Here is a 16,760-nt window from a genome sequence, read left to right on the forward strand (position 1 = left end):
AAAAGAAAGGCTGCCTACATCGTGTACCATGGGGTAGCACAAGCCTGCCTGCTTGCCACCACAGGATGGTTCAACGCGGCCTCTTACGACTTTCTTTCTCCCCACTGGGTGTGGCGAGAGGATACGGCGGGGGTGGACGTCAGCAGCAGCTGCTGCTGCTGCTGCCGCCGCCGCCGCCCTCCGAGACGGTATCTATTTGCGCGCAGCTATCCGACCTTTCTGTGCTTCTTTGTCTCATGTTCAGGGAAGGGTCATACAGTAGCAAATTAGTATGCAACCATGATATGCTTCGAGTTGTGTCTATTTTTGTGCCCATCTCCCGTGAAAGGAGGTCTTTGTCGGCGGTCTCTTGTGGAGCCGGGCATGCGTATGCAAGTCCTCGTCCACCAGGATCGTCGCAGGAAGAAGGTCGTCGAGTTGGCTGTGGAGCCCCACGTGCCCCCTTTCGGGACAATTCGCTAAAAGGGCCCGGGCCAGATCTGGACTGGACGTTGAGAGCTCATATTTCGAATGGGCGATGACAGCCCTTGCCAGATGGGGAATGTTTTTGGGATCGTCGAGAAGGATGGAGGATTTCCAAGAGAGCGAGCGGGCGACTGGGCCGCGCGTGCCACTGCGGGAAGGACCGACGATGAGCGAGTTGTCGCCTCTGCAGATCGTGAGGAGGAAACCGCTGATCCTCCCCTTTTTCTTCTCTCTTTCTCTCTCCTGCTTTTTCTTTTTTGGGCCCCGGCCCTTGGCATCGAGATAAAGTTGTAGGCAAGGTGAGTGTTCATCTCATGGTCTCGCCGATCCACCGAAACGCTGGCGGGTCACCAGAATAAGATGTCTGGCTCTCACCTGACGTGTTACCCGCCGTCCCATGTTCGCACGTGGTGACAGAATATGCGTAAGAGAAGGGTTAAGTAGTCAGCGTATAACGTGGGGCCAATTGTCGAGGACGACAGAATTACTATGGTACGTTAGTATGCTTGAAACAACGGTGCTGGTGGGAGAAAGGAGGGTGGTGTCAACGGTAAACGAGGTATGAGCCGGTGGCGGTGCGGGTCGGCTTCGGGGAAAAAGGAAAAAGGAAAAAAGAAAAAAGCCATCAAAAAGGCCCCTACTGCGCACCGCCGCCGCTCACCTGCTGAGGCGTTGTGTCCCCGCCAGCCCGCCAGCCAACCAGCCTACGAGGACAGCCAGACGGGCCTCGGAGGTAATTTCGGCAAGCCACTAAGCGGGTTTCATCTGTAAGCACTTTCCAGGGCTCCCGGTCTTGCTAGCTGCCCCTGCGAGGGTCATCCAGGCCCTGAGCTGAAAGCCTTTGCGAGGGGAACCCCCCTTCCTCGAAAGGTGCAAGGCCTCTTCTCTCTCTTTTTGCTGAGTCAAAATTCTCGCGCTGAGCCAAGAGAATCAGGAAACGAAATTTGCCGCGCAACCGGCCATACCTCGAGGCCAATCAGTGAGCACATGGCAGCCAGCCACTGCCAGCGCCCTCTTCTTCTCAAGTCCCGGTGGTTGTCGAGCTGTGGGCCGCCGGGTTTCAAGCCCACACGTTCAGCACCCAAAGCTCCAAACGACGGCGCTGGCGGAACAGACCGTAGCGTGTTTGTAAATGATTTGCTAATGTAGTGCCTCGACGGTGCAAAAACTCTACTGAGTATAGTACAGGTGAGCATTGTTTGGGAATCGCTGACTCTGGTCACATGGTAATCCTTGACAGACAGTCAAGTGTTTGGACCTTGTATTCTTAGGAAAGGATGTTGTTTGTTGTTCGTCCCAAGTTCGTCTCCAATGCTTACGGTTTTGTTTATGTTGACAATGTGAAGCCATTGGGAATGAAATCAACCGCAGATGGAATGAGATGGCGTCATGTACTATAGTAAAAAGGGGGGGGCCGAGGGTTTCGACGTTGGCTCCTGCAGGCATATGGACGGAAGTAAGGCACCGTGGGCACGTATCCTAGCAGCCCGAGCTAGTATTCTGCCCCCCGTCGACGGTGAGGAAGCAATATACTTGCTTGATAGGCAGGCAGGCAAACCTCTAGCGTCAATTGGCTGCGGGTGAGATGTGCCTGGTTCCTGCATTCCCGGGCTGTAAGGCGGCGACGATCCTATTGAAGGGGGTAGGTACCACGTAACCCATGGTGGGTCGACCCTCTCTCTCCCCTCTGTGCGTTCTTTTTGGTCCTGGAAGATCTTGGAACGTGGCGCGATTCAGAGTGATGAAGGGCTGCCTGTGCACGGTCGGAGAAAGGCCTGCCTGTGAGCATTCTGTCGTGTGTTGTGTGTTGTGTGTGTTGTGTGTGTGTGTTGTAGTCCCTGACTGCTCACAATTAGATAAAACGAGCAAATATAGAACAAGAACATAACCCGTGACCAAGTCGACGAGACATTTGAAAAGCTCTCACTGGTCTCCAGGTGAGGCCACGCAAGGCCAATGCGAGTCGTCGTCAGGTCCACGATAAGGAGACCATGGGAAAAAGATACGCAGGCCTAGAAGAGAGGGGGGGGGGCCAAGCACACAGACTGAACTTATGAGGGTTTGGAAGGGCTCTACTGATGTTTGTGTGCGAGGTGGCCAATGGGCCTATGGGGTTTTTTTTTGCCAGGGAACAGGGATAGAGTGCCCCGCTGTTCGTCCCATCATTGGTTCTCTGTCCAGGCGCGTCAGGGTGATGGCGGTCACAGACCCATAGCGGTAGCCAGCGCTGTCGGGTGGTCGGGTGTTTACAATACATGCTGCAATACCCCCTCGAGTGATAAGACGATCGCCGGTACACCCTACGTAAGCCTTAACAGACAGGCTACTGGTTGTCAAGTACTGCTTACGCAGATGTCCAGGTCGCCAAGTCGAACAAGGGTCGGACCAAGATTTGGAGCCAATGGGTCCAGGCACGGCTCCTGATGACAGGGGAGCCCCTGGCCTAGGTTGACTTTACCCCTGGCGCCAATGTCACCTTCTTCCCGTCCACCCTTGTGGCACATCCCATCACAACCAAAAGGTTCATTGAGGACGGGCGCGCGTGGCTCAGTGCGACAAAGGGCCCAGGACGGGGATATCGATGGAATTTGGGAATGGTCCTCTCAGGCCTCTTCTGCTCTGGCCGTGATCCACTAAACAGTCTGGAACCCCGTCGTTCATTTTAATAACCGCCCCTCTCCACCACGAAATCCATAGCCCGACTTGCCTTTCGTGTCCATCCATCTCCTCTTCTTGCAACCTTGATACCCACTCACTCCTTCCAGCCTCGCGGGCCTCGCCTCGATTTCCTTCCCCATCCCTGGGCACTGCACAGACCCAAGTCGGTCCTTACTGTCCGCTATCTTTTTCATTTTATCCCTCTCTTTCGGTTTCCATCACCGGGTTTGTGATACGATCCGAGTCACATTCCTTTGCCCTGGCCAGCCGTGGGTGAAATAAAACCAGAAGACTACCCCATCCCAAAAGGAATTTAACGCTTGCGTTTCCCTTTTTGTGTTTTTGGCCTCTTGCTCCCTTCATCGCCAACTGTCAACCCAAGCCAGCTCGTCTTGTACGACGACGACGACGTCCAGGTCTACGTCTACGGCAACGCGCCCACCCATTGCGCAATCACTCCCTCTTGCGTCTTTGATAGACCGCCCTTCATTTTAAGAAATCCCCCGATCCACCATCATCCACTCGACGTGACATCCCCCCCCCCCCTTTAGGGACTTTATCACCTGCATTCCCCCCCCCCCCCTCCACTTGATCGTCTGCCGGCACGAGACACTCCTTTCTCTTGTCGACGATCACCACCAAGAACATATCATTACTTAGAGAGTACTGTTTGCACAGTCGACAATATGTTCACCAAGTCCAGCCTCGCTGTCCTGGCTCTGGCCACGGGCGCCCTCGCCGCCAATGGTCACGGCCATGCCCAGCGCCACCAGCACCAGCATGAGAAGAAGGATTTGGTCTATCAGTACACCACCACTGAGACTGATATCACCTGGCAGACTGTCTTCGTCGATGCCCAGGGCGATGTTGTTGGTGCTCCCTCTTCCACCAGCGATGCTGCTGTCTTCGCCGCCACTGGGGCTTCTGCTCCTGCCGTGGCCGCCACCACCACCAGCTCTTCGAGCTCTTCGTCCACCCCTGCGTCCTCTTCCTCGTCGACTTCGGTGGTCGCCCCCACTACTTCGTCTGTTGCTGCCCCCACGACTCTGGTCACCAGCACCGCTGCGGCTGCCACAACGGCTCCTGTGGAAGGTGATGCCGAGGTTGCTGAGGCCGCCACTACGTCCAGCGCCGAGGCTGCAGCCACTACCACCTCGGCGGCGGCGGCTGCTGCCACCTCTGCGGCTTCCTCCGACACCTCTTCCTCCAGCGGCAACAAGCGAGGTGCGGCTTACAACACAGCCAGCCTCGTCTCGTCTCTGCTCGGCACCGGTAGCAAGATCTCCTGGGGTTATAACTGGGGCGCGACCTCGGATGACCTGACCAGCGATCTCGAGTACGTTCCCATGCTGTGGTGCTCCACTGGCGATTACCCTACCGACTGGTCGACCAACGCCCAGAGTGCCATCGACGCTGGGTCCAAGTTCCTGCTGGGCTTCAACGAGCCCGATAACCCATCCCAGTGCAACATTGATGCCTCGACGGCTGCCTCGGCCCACATTCAGTACATGAACCCCTTCAGCTCCAGTGCTGGCATTGGTGCCCCTGCCGTGACCAACTCTAACGTGGCCGGCGAGAGCCTGGACTGGCTGGAGGACTGGGTCAGCGCCTGCGCTGGCCAGTGTGACTATGACTTTTGCCCCGTCCACTGGTACAACACCATCGAGGCCGGAGCGGAGGACCTGCTCGACTTTGTGACCAAGGCCTCTGCGAGCTGCGGCACGGGCAAGGATATCTGGGTCACCGAGTTTGCCCCCAACGTCGACAGCCCTTCAGATGATCAGATCTCCAGCTTCCTGGAGACGGTCCAGGATGCCTTCGACAACAACGCCACCTACAGCTTCGTGTCGCGGTATGCCTACTTCTACGTGAGCGACGGCCTGCTGGTCAACGGCGACGCCGCCTCGTCGTACGGCCAGACCTTTGCCTTTTCCTGATCTTGACCAGATATTACACAGATCCACAACGGATCTGAGATATTGGGGGGGCGTTCTTTGTGATTGATTATTGCAGGATGGTTTCTCGGCGTTCACATGTGTTCCGAAACGCATTTGCATAGTAGGCGATTTTCAATGATGTGGACATCTCTCTCTCTCTCTCTCTCTACAACCTGGGTTATGGGAAAAGAGGAAGGGAAATCATCTCAGACAGGGGAAGGGACAAAAGTGTTTCTAATTCTAGTGTACATATTGGAGATCTTGGGTCTTGGCTACTCTCTCCAAAAAGGTGGTCGAGCCCGGGTCGGGGACCCTCTTTTTTTGGACGAACACACACACACACACACACAAACACATCCCAAGGCATACCTTTTACATTCGATTCGAGCCCGGTTAGCTAGGAAGAGCAAGCGACTCCTGGTAGCCGGCGGGAAATTTTTTTTGGTTGACAGTTGGGGATAAATTCGAGGATAAATACATGATGAAGCTATGCCCTCAAACGATTTGCTTGAGCCAAACGACCTGCGCTTTTCTCGTCTTCTTTTTCTCTGCTAGCTGTCTTGTCCCCGTGTGAACGGCGTTGCGTGACATGAGAGGGCGAACCCCCAGTTCTAGTGTGGCCTATGCCGGCCCATGTTGACCTCGGCGTCCCCATCGGTGAGTTACCCAGTTAACCTTTTTTACCTAGACAACCAAGCGAGGCGCAGCCATTACCCAATATCAAGGGATGGATATTCATTTAATTGTAATATAGCATGACCTCAACAAAAAAGCGTTGTCTCTACAATACATCCGTGATCCGCCCGCTCATGTCTAGGTATTGAAAGACGTGAGTCAGTCAGTTTCCCTCCCTGCTTGGCATGTTTACCTTTAGCTGTCCCCTCCCCTCCTTTCTTTCCCTCTCTCTTTACCCTAGGTGAACCTAAAAGATGTGGACACAAAGAAGAAGGGAAAAATTAGAGCAAAGAGACAAAGAAAGAAAAGGAAAGAAAAAAAAAAGAGAGTAGTCGCGCACACCCCGAAAATCCACAGGCGCGCGCGTATCCACCCTCCCACATTCCAGCACGGAAGGGGCGGCACGGGCAAAACACGCGCTGGGAAGAAAAAGAAATGAAATAAGGCCCCGGCCGCACGCGCAATCCCTGGCGAAATAGCTCTTATTGGAATGTTTAGGGACGACGTCACCCCAGTGATGACGCGGAGAAAATTTGGGGTTGGAAAAGGACCTAGAACAATGACATTGTGGGTTTGAGTAGGCATTGTTTGGTTTGTAGTCTTTTGATTGGGTGAAGTAGATCCCAAAGAAAGGGAGAAAAAGAGGGAGGGAGGCGATAGGATGGAATTGGTAGGAGGAGGTGTATTTGGTTTGAATGATGTTTTTGCTTCTTTCTTTTTCATCTTTTCTCTGCGCTCTCTTTTTTCTCAACCTCTATTTGTGTCTTGTGAATTTTGAGGTTTGACCAAAAGAAGAAAGAGAAGGCAAAGAAAGATAGAGGAGGGAAATTTGGTTGCCATGTAGAAGACGTCATGTTCATGCCTGTGGTAAAATGAAGACAAAAAAAAAAAAAGCCTTGGCTCATTCTGAACGGTTTTGTCGGAGCCAAGGGCGGCAATCACGTAGCAACGGAGCATCTCTATTTCTTTAGTGGAATGGGAGGAGAGCAGCGGGACACCCACAAGTAGGAGAAGCATGGGAAAGAAAGAAAAAAAAGAAGAAAAGGGGAAAGAAAAGGAAAGAAAAGAAGGGGGGGGGGGGGAAGGCCCGATACTGAGAAGGGTGTTAGTTGGCACTGGATGAGGTGGATGGGGACAGGCATTGATGGATGTGAGAGGTTTCCCGAGCCATCGTTGGTGGTAATTCTTCCTTATCAGCGAACTCACCTACTGGCCACTGCTGGTTCTTGGCTGGCGAAGGGTAGAGAAGCCCTCTTGAGCAGGTCACAAGTCATTGAGATGCGCATCGGGCTGGGAACAGAATACAAGAAGGGGAAAAATAGGGTGAAAGGGAACAAGTAGGTAAGGAACACGAAGGAAATACAGACTACAATGTGGTTTACAAGATCTCATCATAGATATGCGGTGCCTTTTGGGCGGGACAAGATGTTGGACAACTTCCATGTCCTCCTGCCTCAGCTCCCGTGTCCCAAGTATCTAGTTCCATCATGAGCGTCACTCGATCAGGTCATGCTGCTGCCAGTGACAGGGTTCTACTTTCTTCTTTTGCTTCTTTCCTTCTTGCCCTCACCCAATCTTGGATTCGTCCTACGACAACCCCCCCCCCCTTTCCCTCTCTCACTCCGAATCAAGCGACCACAGTGCTTTGTCGTGCTTCAGGACTACTATATCCAGTCTACCCATCCAATAAAAGTGCTCACCCACCTTTCCCGTAATCTTCCCTCCCTCCCTCAGCTGCACATACCTCTCCCGCGTGGCCAGGCGAAACGCCTTGATCTCCTCCAGCACATCCCGCATGGCATCCAGCTCCACGCTCGCAGCCTCCCCTTCCTCCTCGTCTTCCTCACAATCCATCATCATCTCCCAGGCCGCACCAAAGATGTATGAACCAGGCGGAACACCCGCGGCAACGTGACATGGCGTGGCGGCCATGACGTCGCGCATGCCGCACCCGCTGGGCTCGCAGAGGTTGCGCATGTACGCGTTGATGGCGGGCGGCGTGTCGGGCGTGACGATGCCGCAGCCGATCCAGACGGGCAATGGCTTACTACCATTGCCGCTGCTGCCCAGGTTGTGCTCGAGGTGGTCGCTCTGGGTGTCATCGTAAGGAGAGCCGATGAGGTGCTCTGCGAAGGGGCTGTGTAGGATCCCTCCTGTATTGGCTGCACGGGGTCGTTTTGGTCTTTTTCTTGCTGCTGCTGCGGTCTCTACAGGCCGAGATGAAGGAGAAGGTGAAGGGGGAGAAGAAGAAGACTGCGGCTCATCATCCAACAGGCTGACATTGAAATTAGTAAACTCCTCCATCTCATCATCTCCGTCCCAGACACGGGCTGGCTTGTAAGACCAGCCCTCGTCGAGAGGATCAAACTCCAGCGTGATGTGGCGCAGGCCACGAAGGACAGGCGGGCCGCGGTGGCCCCGACAGGACTCGTTGGTCTGCACGATGTGCTGCTCCTGCAGGGCGGCGAGCTTCAGGAGCTCGATCAGGCGGCCTGTGACGACGCCCCTGGAGTAGCGCGGGATGTAGCAGAGGGTGAGGGCGTTGATGCGAGGGTTCATGTCGGGCACGAAGCGCTGCGGGAGGGCGAGGTCGAGACGGCGGCGGACGTGGGTCTCGGCCCGCCAGATGTCGTGAAGGACGCGCTTCTCGTCGGATCTGATGGTCACGACGTTTGTGACGAGGGAGTGGTGGATCTTGAGGACGCGCAGGTTGGGCGAGAAGACGGGCCGGAAGAGATAGGCCCCTCCGGGAAACCCGATGCAGCAGGAGGCAGCCCTCTGTCGTTGTGGAGGGACTGCTGCTCGGCTTCTTGCTACATGGTTTGTGTGGGAGCCGCCAGAGACGAGACACCTGCCCTTGTTGAACTCGAAATGCTCGAGGAAGGCTGCACTCGTCGCCAGGAAGCGCATCACTGCTTTGGTCGTGAGAAGAGACAGGTCGTTGAGGTAAATATGTGTCAGGCCCCCTCCCTTGCTACCTGGGACACGATGAGGCATGTCTGGCGATGGAGGCACGGGACCACCAGGGCCGCCGGCCAGAAGTTGGATCGCATCTTCTGTAGAATCCCCACGGGCCCGGTCCGCTCCACTGCCTCGAACGAGAGTTCTACTCTGTCGATCAGTCCCTTCGGAATGGACCATGTTGTCTGCTGGGAAGTACTCTGGAGAGTCCGCAAGGTACCGGTCTGGGTGTGAGAATGTGGCACTCCAGTCGGACTCGTCAACAAAATAGTGACCAGCAAGAAACTCGGCAGCCGCCAATGTGCCCTCGACCTCGGAATATCTAGACGACAGCGGCGCCGCATCTCCCGAATGAGGCTGTTCGTCTCCCAGGCGTTGCACTCCCCGATGCTCATCTGGGCGAACGGCAAGTTGGATCAAGTCCCCAAGAAAGGCGTCGACTAGTTGGTTGTCGGACAGGTCGAGGCTCCAGAGCTGACGCTGGAACCTGGTGACCACTTCCAGAGCCGTGGTACGATCCATGCCCTTTCCTCTGAGCTTCAAGATGCGCAGGTTGGGCATATTGGCGGGTGAGAATGTGGCGCTCCACAGCAGGACTCTGCCCCAGCCACCTGTGTATGACAAGTCGAGGAAGACCAGGCCGGCCAAGCACTGGTTGTCGAAGAATTTGGCTGGGATGGCCTGCTTGCAATGAACTGCGCTGAGGAGCCTCAGACCCTGGAGCGGCTGCTCATCGTCCTGCAGTTGAAGATGCTGCATTGCGGCGAAGTTGAAATCGGGACGCCCGTCGAGGATGAGGCAGCGCAGGGTTGGTAGCTTGGTGATAGCCTTGTAGAGTTTCTGCGCCAGGGAAGGCCAACTGTTCTCTGAAAAGGCTGAGCTAGGACTGCAAAGGGCTCGAAGGTCCATGATAATCAGCATATCCAATGTCGAGTCTCTTGTCGGCTTTTCCACTCTGGTGATGATAGACAAGAAGTAGGAAACCCATCTATAGTCTGCATACCCCCACAGGATTATCAGTCAGCCATTCGAGATTCCACTTAATCTTATGAGTAGCTCGCTCCTTTAAGTATACAGCAGTCCCCAAAAAGCTGGGTAGAAGACTCACAGTTGCTAGGATCAACCCCCAGGGCTGTGGCCATCTGAAGAGGGTCTCTCCAGAGCCGGGGTGCAAACTGAGCATACATCTCCTTGGATACAAGGCAGAGACGGTAATAGTCACACAAGTCAATGTATGGAGCAACAATGCCCCATCCATCCTGGCTGATAGCCTCTGTGTATGTTGGCGGCTGTTCCATGCTTGTCGACTTGGGGATGCAGTTAGAGCAGTTATCAGAGTCAGAGAAATGGAGAGAAACGTCCAGTAGGGCAGCATCGTTTGGGAGTATGACTTGGAGAGAGAGAGAGAGAGAGTGTGTGTGTGTGTGTGTATGTTGATGCAAACAATCAAAAACCGAATACCGGGTGAGACTTGATCAAATAATTGTTGTTATTATTGATGAGAATGGATGTAAGATAGAAGAAGGATAGCAAGCAGTGTGCTGGGCGCAAGAGGTTGTTTGCTGGCTGAGCCCCTCGCATTTGGCTTCCAAAGTTTCCCTGAACCAGCTTTTGTTGTATTGGATGGAAATTTGCATGAAGATTGGTCTTCCCAGGTCCAACAAGTGCTGGTTGGCTGGTGGGGTGCAGAGACATCATCAAAGGGGTGGGTTGGTGATGTTGCTTTGTCCCAAACTGCTGTCCTTGGGAGTGGTGGTGAATGAGAGCACTGAGGTCATCCTTGAGGCTGATCCCCGTTTGGTGAGTCCGGGCTGTGCCGAGCCACCTCTGCGTATTGTGTGCCTCACTGGAATCGCCCATTAACCAGAAAGAAGAGATGTTGAGGATTTGACTCGAAATCTTTGCATCCATTTGACTATTGTGTTTTCTGGAAAAGGAAAAGGGAAATCTCCTGAACGTCATTTTATTTTTATCTATTTACAACGGCGATGAATGATGTGATGGCTCAGGAATTAGTAACAAGCAAATTGCTGAAATTGTTTCGGTGGTGAGAGTACAAATTGCCTCTCCAACCTCCCTATCTAAGTCGCCGATTTTTGTATTCTCTCTCCCTATTTTATATTAAGACCAGACTCCAGTGGCTCTATGCCACATTACACACACAAGTATGTACAATTACTTGGCTTTGGATGTATAGACAGGCTCCAATATATGTGCCCATATAAGCTTGCTCATGACCGGGTGGCAACAATAGCCTCCTCGAGAATCTTCATGCCCTCTTGGATTTCGGCCTCGGTGATGGTCAGAGGAGGCACAAACCGCAGTGTGTTGGTCCCTGCTGTGATGACGAGAAGTCCTCTCTCGCGGGCAGCTTTGACGATAGGCGTGGGGTCCTGCGTCAACTGCAGGCCGAGGATCAGGCCCCGACCTCGAATCTCTGTGATCAGGTCGGGGAACCGGGCCTGTAGCTGTTTGAACGCGCTGGAAAACACGGCGCTCTTGGCTGCGACGTCTTGTTGGAGGGCAGGGTCGGCCAGGCGCGTGACGATGTTGTGGGCCAGGCGACACGCAAGAGGATTGCCGCCAAAGGTGGTTCCGTGGTCACCTACCTTGATCTTCTCGCTGACATCCTTGCTGACAAGGACAGCGCCGATGGGGAAGCCGTTGCCGAGGGCCTTGGCCGTGGTCAGGATGTCTGGGTGAGCCTCCTTGGGCAGCTGGCCATGGGCCCAGAGAGTGCCGGTGCGCGACAGCCCGCACTGGATCTCGTCGTAGACCAGCACTGCGCCAACCTCACGACATCGCCTGGCGAGTGCGATGAGGAAGTCGTCGTTCACCACCTGGACTCCACCCTCGCCCTGGATGGGCTCTATGATCACGCCACATGTCTTGTCGGTCACGAGTTCGTTGAGGGCCGAGATATTATTGATGTTCCCGTACTTGAAGCCTGGCAGCATGGGCGAGAAGGGCTGCTGGTATTTGGGGTTGGGCGTGGCGGACAGGCTGCCCATGGTGCGGCCGTGGAAGGCTCCGTTGAAAGAGACGAGCTCATGCTTTGCGCCAGAAGGGTCGACGACCTTGCCAGCCTTGCGCGCGAACTTGATGGCGGCCTCATTGGCCTCGGAGCCAGAGTTGCAGATAAAGACAGAGTGGGCTCCCTGCATGGCACCGGACGCGAGAGTCTTCTCGACCAGGAGTTTCGACAGAGCACCCGTCCACGGGTTGAAGTAGAGGTTTGAGGCGTGGATCAGCGTCTTGGCCTGATCAGCGATGATCCTGGAAAGCTCTGGATCGCAGTGTCCCAGGGAATTGACGGCGATGCCGGACGTAAAGTCGAGATAGCGTCGGTTCTCGATGTCCCATAGGTAGGAGCCCTCGCCCTGGACAAATACTGGAGGTGGCCGTGAGTACGTAGCGACCATGAAGGGGGCGTGTTCATTGACCATGGCGGCACTGGGCGAGTCAGAGGCGGGATCTGGGTTGGGGAGACGGGCATCTCTCTGAACAGCATAAAAGACAAGAAACGGTGTGTTAGTTGAGAGAGCTGATCGAGGGGGTGTTCTTTACATGTTTGAGGAGGGGGGAGACTCACAGCGATGTTATCCTGGGTAGCCTGTGCTAGGTTGCTCGTAGGCACAGCTGTGGCCTGAGAATATGAGCGCAACCACGCCGGAATGGACTGCGAGATGCGTGGGCAGCAGCAGGAGGAGGGCCGAGCTACCAGCCCAGCAGCCACCCTTTGTATCTTGGTCCTGAATGCCATGTTGAGCATGAGATGACAAAGGGTCAAAAAGGATGACAGACTGCCTTTGCGCAGGTCGGGAACGACGGTGTTATAAGGGAACGACAGGCCACCGCAAAGGAAGAAAAATATGATTGATGACTCTTGACTCTTATGAGTGTGCAGTCACAAAGATGAGGCTGCGCAACGTCGCATTCCCAAAGTGAGTACTGTAAAGCAAACCTGTAAATGGCCTTGTCTTGTTAGAATACGCAGAGACTTGGCATGAGAATTTGACTCATTTGATGGGCTACTGCCGACAACATTTGGCGGAGGCAGGTGGGGAACCCGTTGCTGAGGTTAGATGTAGATAAGCGCCGATCACGGTCGAGAAATTTTGGAGGGGCTCAGAGCCCTAAATTGCCCCCCTCTCTTTCTCTTTGATCCCTTGATTAGGAAGCAGTTCTTGTCAATCGTTTTTTCTTCTTCTTCTTCTTCTTCTTCTTCTTCTTCTTCTTTCTTTCTTTCTCTTCAAATCAGAACCTACTCAATTCCTTCGCACAGATTCTCACGAAAACAATCTTTGATTTATTTAATGTGTTGCCGGGGGATCTCACAGGCAATGCCCAAACCCCATACAGGATTCTTTGTCCCGGCTACAATGGATGCCTTATTTTCCTCTCCTGCATCTGTTGTAATTTTTGCAAGCTGACAGGTCTCCTTGAGGGCTCAGAATCCAAATTCGAGGCAAGAGTCCTGATAACAAGCAAGAAAATGCCAGGTACGAAGTGTTTCCCAGGCTGATGGCAGCAGATAAAGTATGGAATGCCGCCACAGGTCATCATCATCGTAGTGCCCTGCTGTGGCTGCATGGCAGTGATGGCACCATGGTAAACCAGCAGGGGGGGCAGTCGTTTGGGGGTGGATGAGAGGGGCATCAGGGGGTAAGACCCGGGGAATTGGGGCACCATTTTCAATGGGGGTTCACCGCTGCTGGTGCAAGTGTCAGAGACCCTGGCCCGTGACCCTGTGCCCAGCCCCCTGTAACCTGCCTTCTTTTCTACCCGCCACTTACCATGCTTGGGCTCACTGCGCGCATTAATCCACAATCACATGCCAGATTCCCTCCTGGACGGCCAAGTCAGCTTTCGACTTGTTCACCTGACACCCTCGACGAAGTACGGACTCGGCTCATTGGAACATCACCTCGGGGCTTTTGCCGGCTCGTCATAAACCCGGCTTGTCAGGAAGGAGGAGGTGGACTTTTCTTCTTTTGTTCATTTTTGGTCTCTTCGTCTCGTGTTCTCTCGATTGTCTTCTCCTTGTTCTCGTTCTTGCTCTTTCCCTTCGTCCTCTTGATGCGACCCATCGTCACGATCCATTGCCTCGTGCGTTATCGACCGTTCGCATCGGTATCATCAAATTGGACATGCTCGAAACCCATCGGATGATATGACACCATGTAACCTCACCTCTCTCGGCCAGCTTGACGTGTACAGTTCCACTTCATCCGGATAACAAAGAGGCACGGCACGGACCAGAGCGCCTCTCTGGATTTGATTCTTTCCACCATTTCCGTCCACGCATTGTTATATATACCAGCGCCGAAATATATCGCCATATCTCTCTTCTTCTCTTTCTTCTACTACTGTCGTATATTTTCTCATCATGATAGACCATGTACTTGGGCGGCCGTCCACCAAATCCCGGAGGCTACAGGTGTTGGCTGTGCTGGCCTTTTGGTCCGCATATCTGCTCAAGTATGTCACTGATGCCTTTTTTTGCTACTTTTATCCATCGTGCTAACATCGGTCTAGAGGACACAAACATGGGCCTCCTCTCGCGCGCTTCTTTTCCAAGATGGCCTTCACAAGAATGACTCCGTGGCAGACTGTCGTCATGACCATGACTCTCCTCTATGCCACACGAAACTTTAGCACTCTAGTCGGTCTGGCCAGTCCCGAACCTCTCTCGAACATGTACAGCGCCACGTACTTCCGGGCGACATGGGTCCTGACAGCACTCGATGCCGGTTTCTGGACCGCCATGAAGATCCGGCAGAAGTGGCTGAGGGACATAGCAAGTCTTGTCTTCTCCGTCTTCTACCTCTTTGCAGCGGAGAAGGCGGACGAGAAGGTGCGCAAGGTACGAGGCAATCTGACGGTTGAACATCTAAGAGTGAGCTGGAACAAGGGGACCACGCCATACCTCAGTTTCTGCCAAAAGCTCATGCGGCCACGATACTCCCGCTGGCCCCCAAGAGCCATCCGCATCCCGAGACCATCGACCAGCGACTACAAAGACACTGTCTCCGCCTGGCTGTATTTTGACGGCCCGCTGGCAGAGCTGGAGCATCACAACAAGGTCGTGTTGGACTTGCCCGGGGGCGGGTTCGTGGCTATGGACCCTCGCTGCAACGACGACAAACTGCTGTCTTGGGCCTCCAAGACGGGGCTCCCTATTCTAAGCCTGGATTACAAGAAGGCCCCTGAGTACCCGTACCCATACGCCCTGAACGAGTGCTATGATGTCTACGCCACCTTGATCAAGAGCCGAGGGCGCTGCATTGGCATGTCGGGCAAGGAAACCCCTCGAATTGTCGTCACTGGTGACAGCGCCGGAGGGAATCTAGCCACCTCGATGACGCTGATGATCGTCGAGGGTGCTCTGTTCCCATCGAAGCACTTCCAGGGCCAAGGTGGCCTGCCAACTCCAGAGGCGGTGATTCTGTTCTATCCGGGCCTCGACATGAACATCGGCAACTGGATGTCCGATGAGCAGATGGCTTTGATCAAGGACAGGCGAATGCGAGCGACCAACAAGGCCATAGTCCGTCGAAAGAGCATGCAGTACAACACCCTTGTCGGCACACCTCATCGCTCAGACGATGAAGACGAGCCGCCAAAGCTGCACGTCAACTTACCAAAGAAAAACAAGAATGAAAACAGCTCGGCATTCACCGCGAGTCCCGAGGGAGCAATTACGCCTCAGCCTGAGTATGCCCACGCATTATCGACAGATTGGAACAAGACTCATGCCGCCGCCGCCGCCGCCGCCGCCGCCGGCTCCTCCTCTTCTTCCAAGCCCACCTCGTCCGCTGTCGTCAGCAAGCAGCAGCAAACCTCGGGCCGCACGTCGTACCACTCGGAGCCAATGCGTACACGCCTGGCCATGTCTTCCATGATTTCCTACTTCAATGACCGCGTGCTTAATCCAGAGATGATGCGAGCCATGATTATCCTATACATTGGCCCGCACAACCGTCCCGACTTCAGCCAGGACTACCTTCTCTCGCCTATACTGGCGCCCGATATGCTTCTAGCCCGCTTCCCAAAGACATACTTCCTGACGGGGGAGCGCGACCCGCTCGTGGACGACACGGTCGTCTTTGCAGGTCGCCTGCGCCGCGTGAAGGCGGCCATGTATGCTTCTGGAGGCCAGCGGACAGATTACCGCGAGTCAGATGCCCTCGCGGACGGCTTTGACGACAAGGCCATCGCCGAGGTTGTGTTGCTGCCCGGGACGTCTCATGGCTTCTTGCAGTTCCCAACAATCTATCCTCCGGCGTGGAAGCTGATCGACCGCTCGGCACGATGGATCGAGGAGTCTTTTGCCACGAGCGAGAGGGCGGAGAGGGATCGAAAACAGCGCTTGATGAAGCGGGCAGCCGAGAGGCCCGAACGCCACCACGTGCGTACAGACTCGAGCGGGGACGAGGGCTTGCTCGAGATTGGCATGGGCATGACCAAGGCCAAGGACAAGGCCGCCGCGGATGGTGTGGCGAAGCAAGGCAAGCCCGAGGAGGCAGGAAGTGCACAGGATGTGAACGGTGACGAGGCGGATGTCGAGGATCAAGAGCTAGACAGGAAAGGCAAGAGGAGGGCAAACGGGCGCCCCAAGATGAAGACCAAGGAGTCGTTCGACAAGTCCTTGGCAAGACTGGCCAGCTCAGATGATCTCCTCGGACGGAGGATGCAAGGCCTCGCCGGGGGACTGACGGGCCTGGCGGAGGAGGACTGATGGGCTTCGCAAGGAGCATCATCATCCCGTACCGGGATCACGAGAGAAAATTCACCATGGTCCCCTCTCCTCTTCAAGCCGAGGTTTGACCCTGTGCGCTGTTCTGGATAGGAATTCTACTTTAACTACCCCAACGGCATGCGGACCGAGGCCTAAGGTTCTGCTCTTGCCTCATGTGGTCCTACGTTGCATGCCGATAAACTAAACAAGGCAATATATATACACACCATCTAAACACCAAAACCAAACTGTCATTGTATCTGTGGCATACAGCGGCTTATGCTTAATAGACGGAGTGAAGACTGGAGTCTCGAGAAGGAAGG

The 16,760-nt window shown here is 54.6% G+C and overlaps 5 protein-coding genes across 5 annotated transcripts; 2 read left to right on the plus strand and 3 right to left on the minus strand.

Annotated features, from left to right (window-relative positions):
* Positions 1 to 4,340: 4,340 nt before the first annotated feature.
* Positions 4,341 to 5,060, plus strand: M406DRAFT_255374 (uncharacterized protein; the record flags this gene model as incomplete). The annotated part of the gene is made up of 1 exon (XM_040917027.1): positions 4,341 to 5,060. A coding segment is annotated over one exon (720 nt), but the record flags the coding sequence as incomplete, so codon positions are not given.
* A 2,292-nt stretch (positions 5,061 to 7,352) lies between these two features.
* M406DRAFT_68423 (uncharacterized protein) lies at positions 7,353 to 9,994 on the minus strand (the record flags this gene model as incomplete). The annotated part of the gene is made up of 2 exons (XM_040925167.1): positions 7,353 to 9,691; positions 9,805 to 9,994. 2 exons carry the CDS (start codon positions 9,992 to 9,994, stop codon positions 7,353 to 7,355), a joined length of 2,529 nt encoding a protein of 842 aa, XP_040777001.1.
* A 716-nt stretch (positions 9,995 to 10,710) lies between these two features.
* Positions 10,711 to 12,193, minus strand: M406DRAFT_290385 (acetylornithine and succinylornithine aminotransferase). The gene has a single exon (XM_040918900.1). The coding sequence runs from the start codon at positions 12,140 to 12,142 to the stop codon at positions 10,928 to 10,930; it is 1,215 nt and encodes a 404-aa protein (XP_040777002.1). The 5' UTR covers positions 12,143 to 12,193; the 3' UTR covers positions 10,711 to 10,927.
* Positions 12,194 to 12,952: 759 nt separating this feature from the next.
* M406DRAFT_356175 (uncharacterized protein) lies at positions 12,953 to 13,490 on the minus strand. Its single transcript, XM_040923376.1, has one exon. The coding sequence runs from the start codon at positions 13,386 to 13,388 to the stop codon at positions 13,074 to 13,076; it is 315 nt and encodes a 104-aa protein (XP_040777003.1). The 5' UTR covers positions 13,389 to 13,490; the 3' UTR covers positions 12,953 to 13,073.
* Positions 13,491 to 13,595: 105 nt separating this feature from the next.
* M406DRAFT_276824 (alpha/beta-hydrolase) lies at positions 13,596 to 16,676 on the plus strand. The gene is made up of 2 exons (XM_040918299.1): positions 13,596 to 14,177; positions 14,235 to 16,676. The coding sequence occupies exons 1-2, from the start codon at positions 14,086 to 14,088 to the stop codon at positions 16,435 to 16,437; spliced, it is 2,295 nt and encodes a 764-aa protein (XP_040777004.1). The 5' UTR covers positions 13,596 to 14,085; the 3' UTR covers positions 16,438 to 16,676.
* The last annotated feature ends 84 nt before the right edge of the window (positions 16,677 to 16,760 follow it).

The sequence above is a fragment of the Cryphonectria parasitica genome (genome assembly GCF_011745365.1).
Source record: "Cryphonectria parasitica EP155 unplaced genomic scaffold M406scaffold_4, whole genome shotgun sequence".
Lineage (NCBI taxonomy): Eukaryota > Fungi > Ascomycota > Sordariomycetes > Diaporthales > Cryphonectriaceae > Cryphonectria > Cryphonectria parasitica.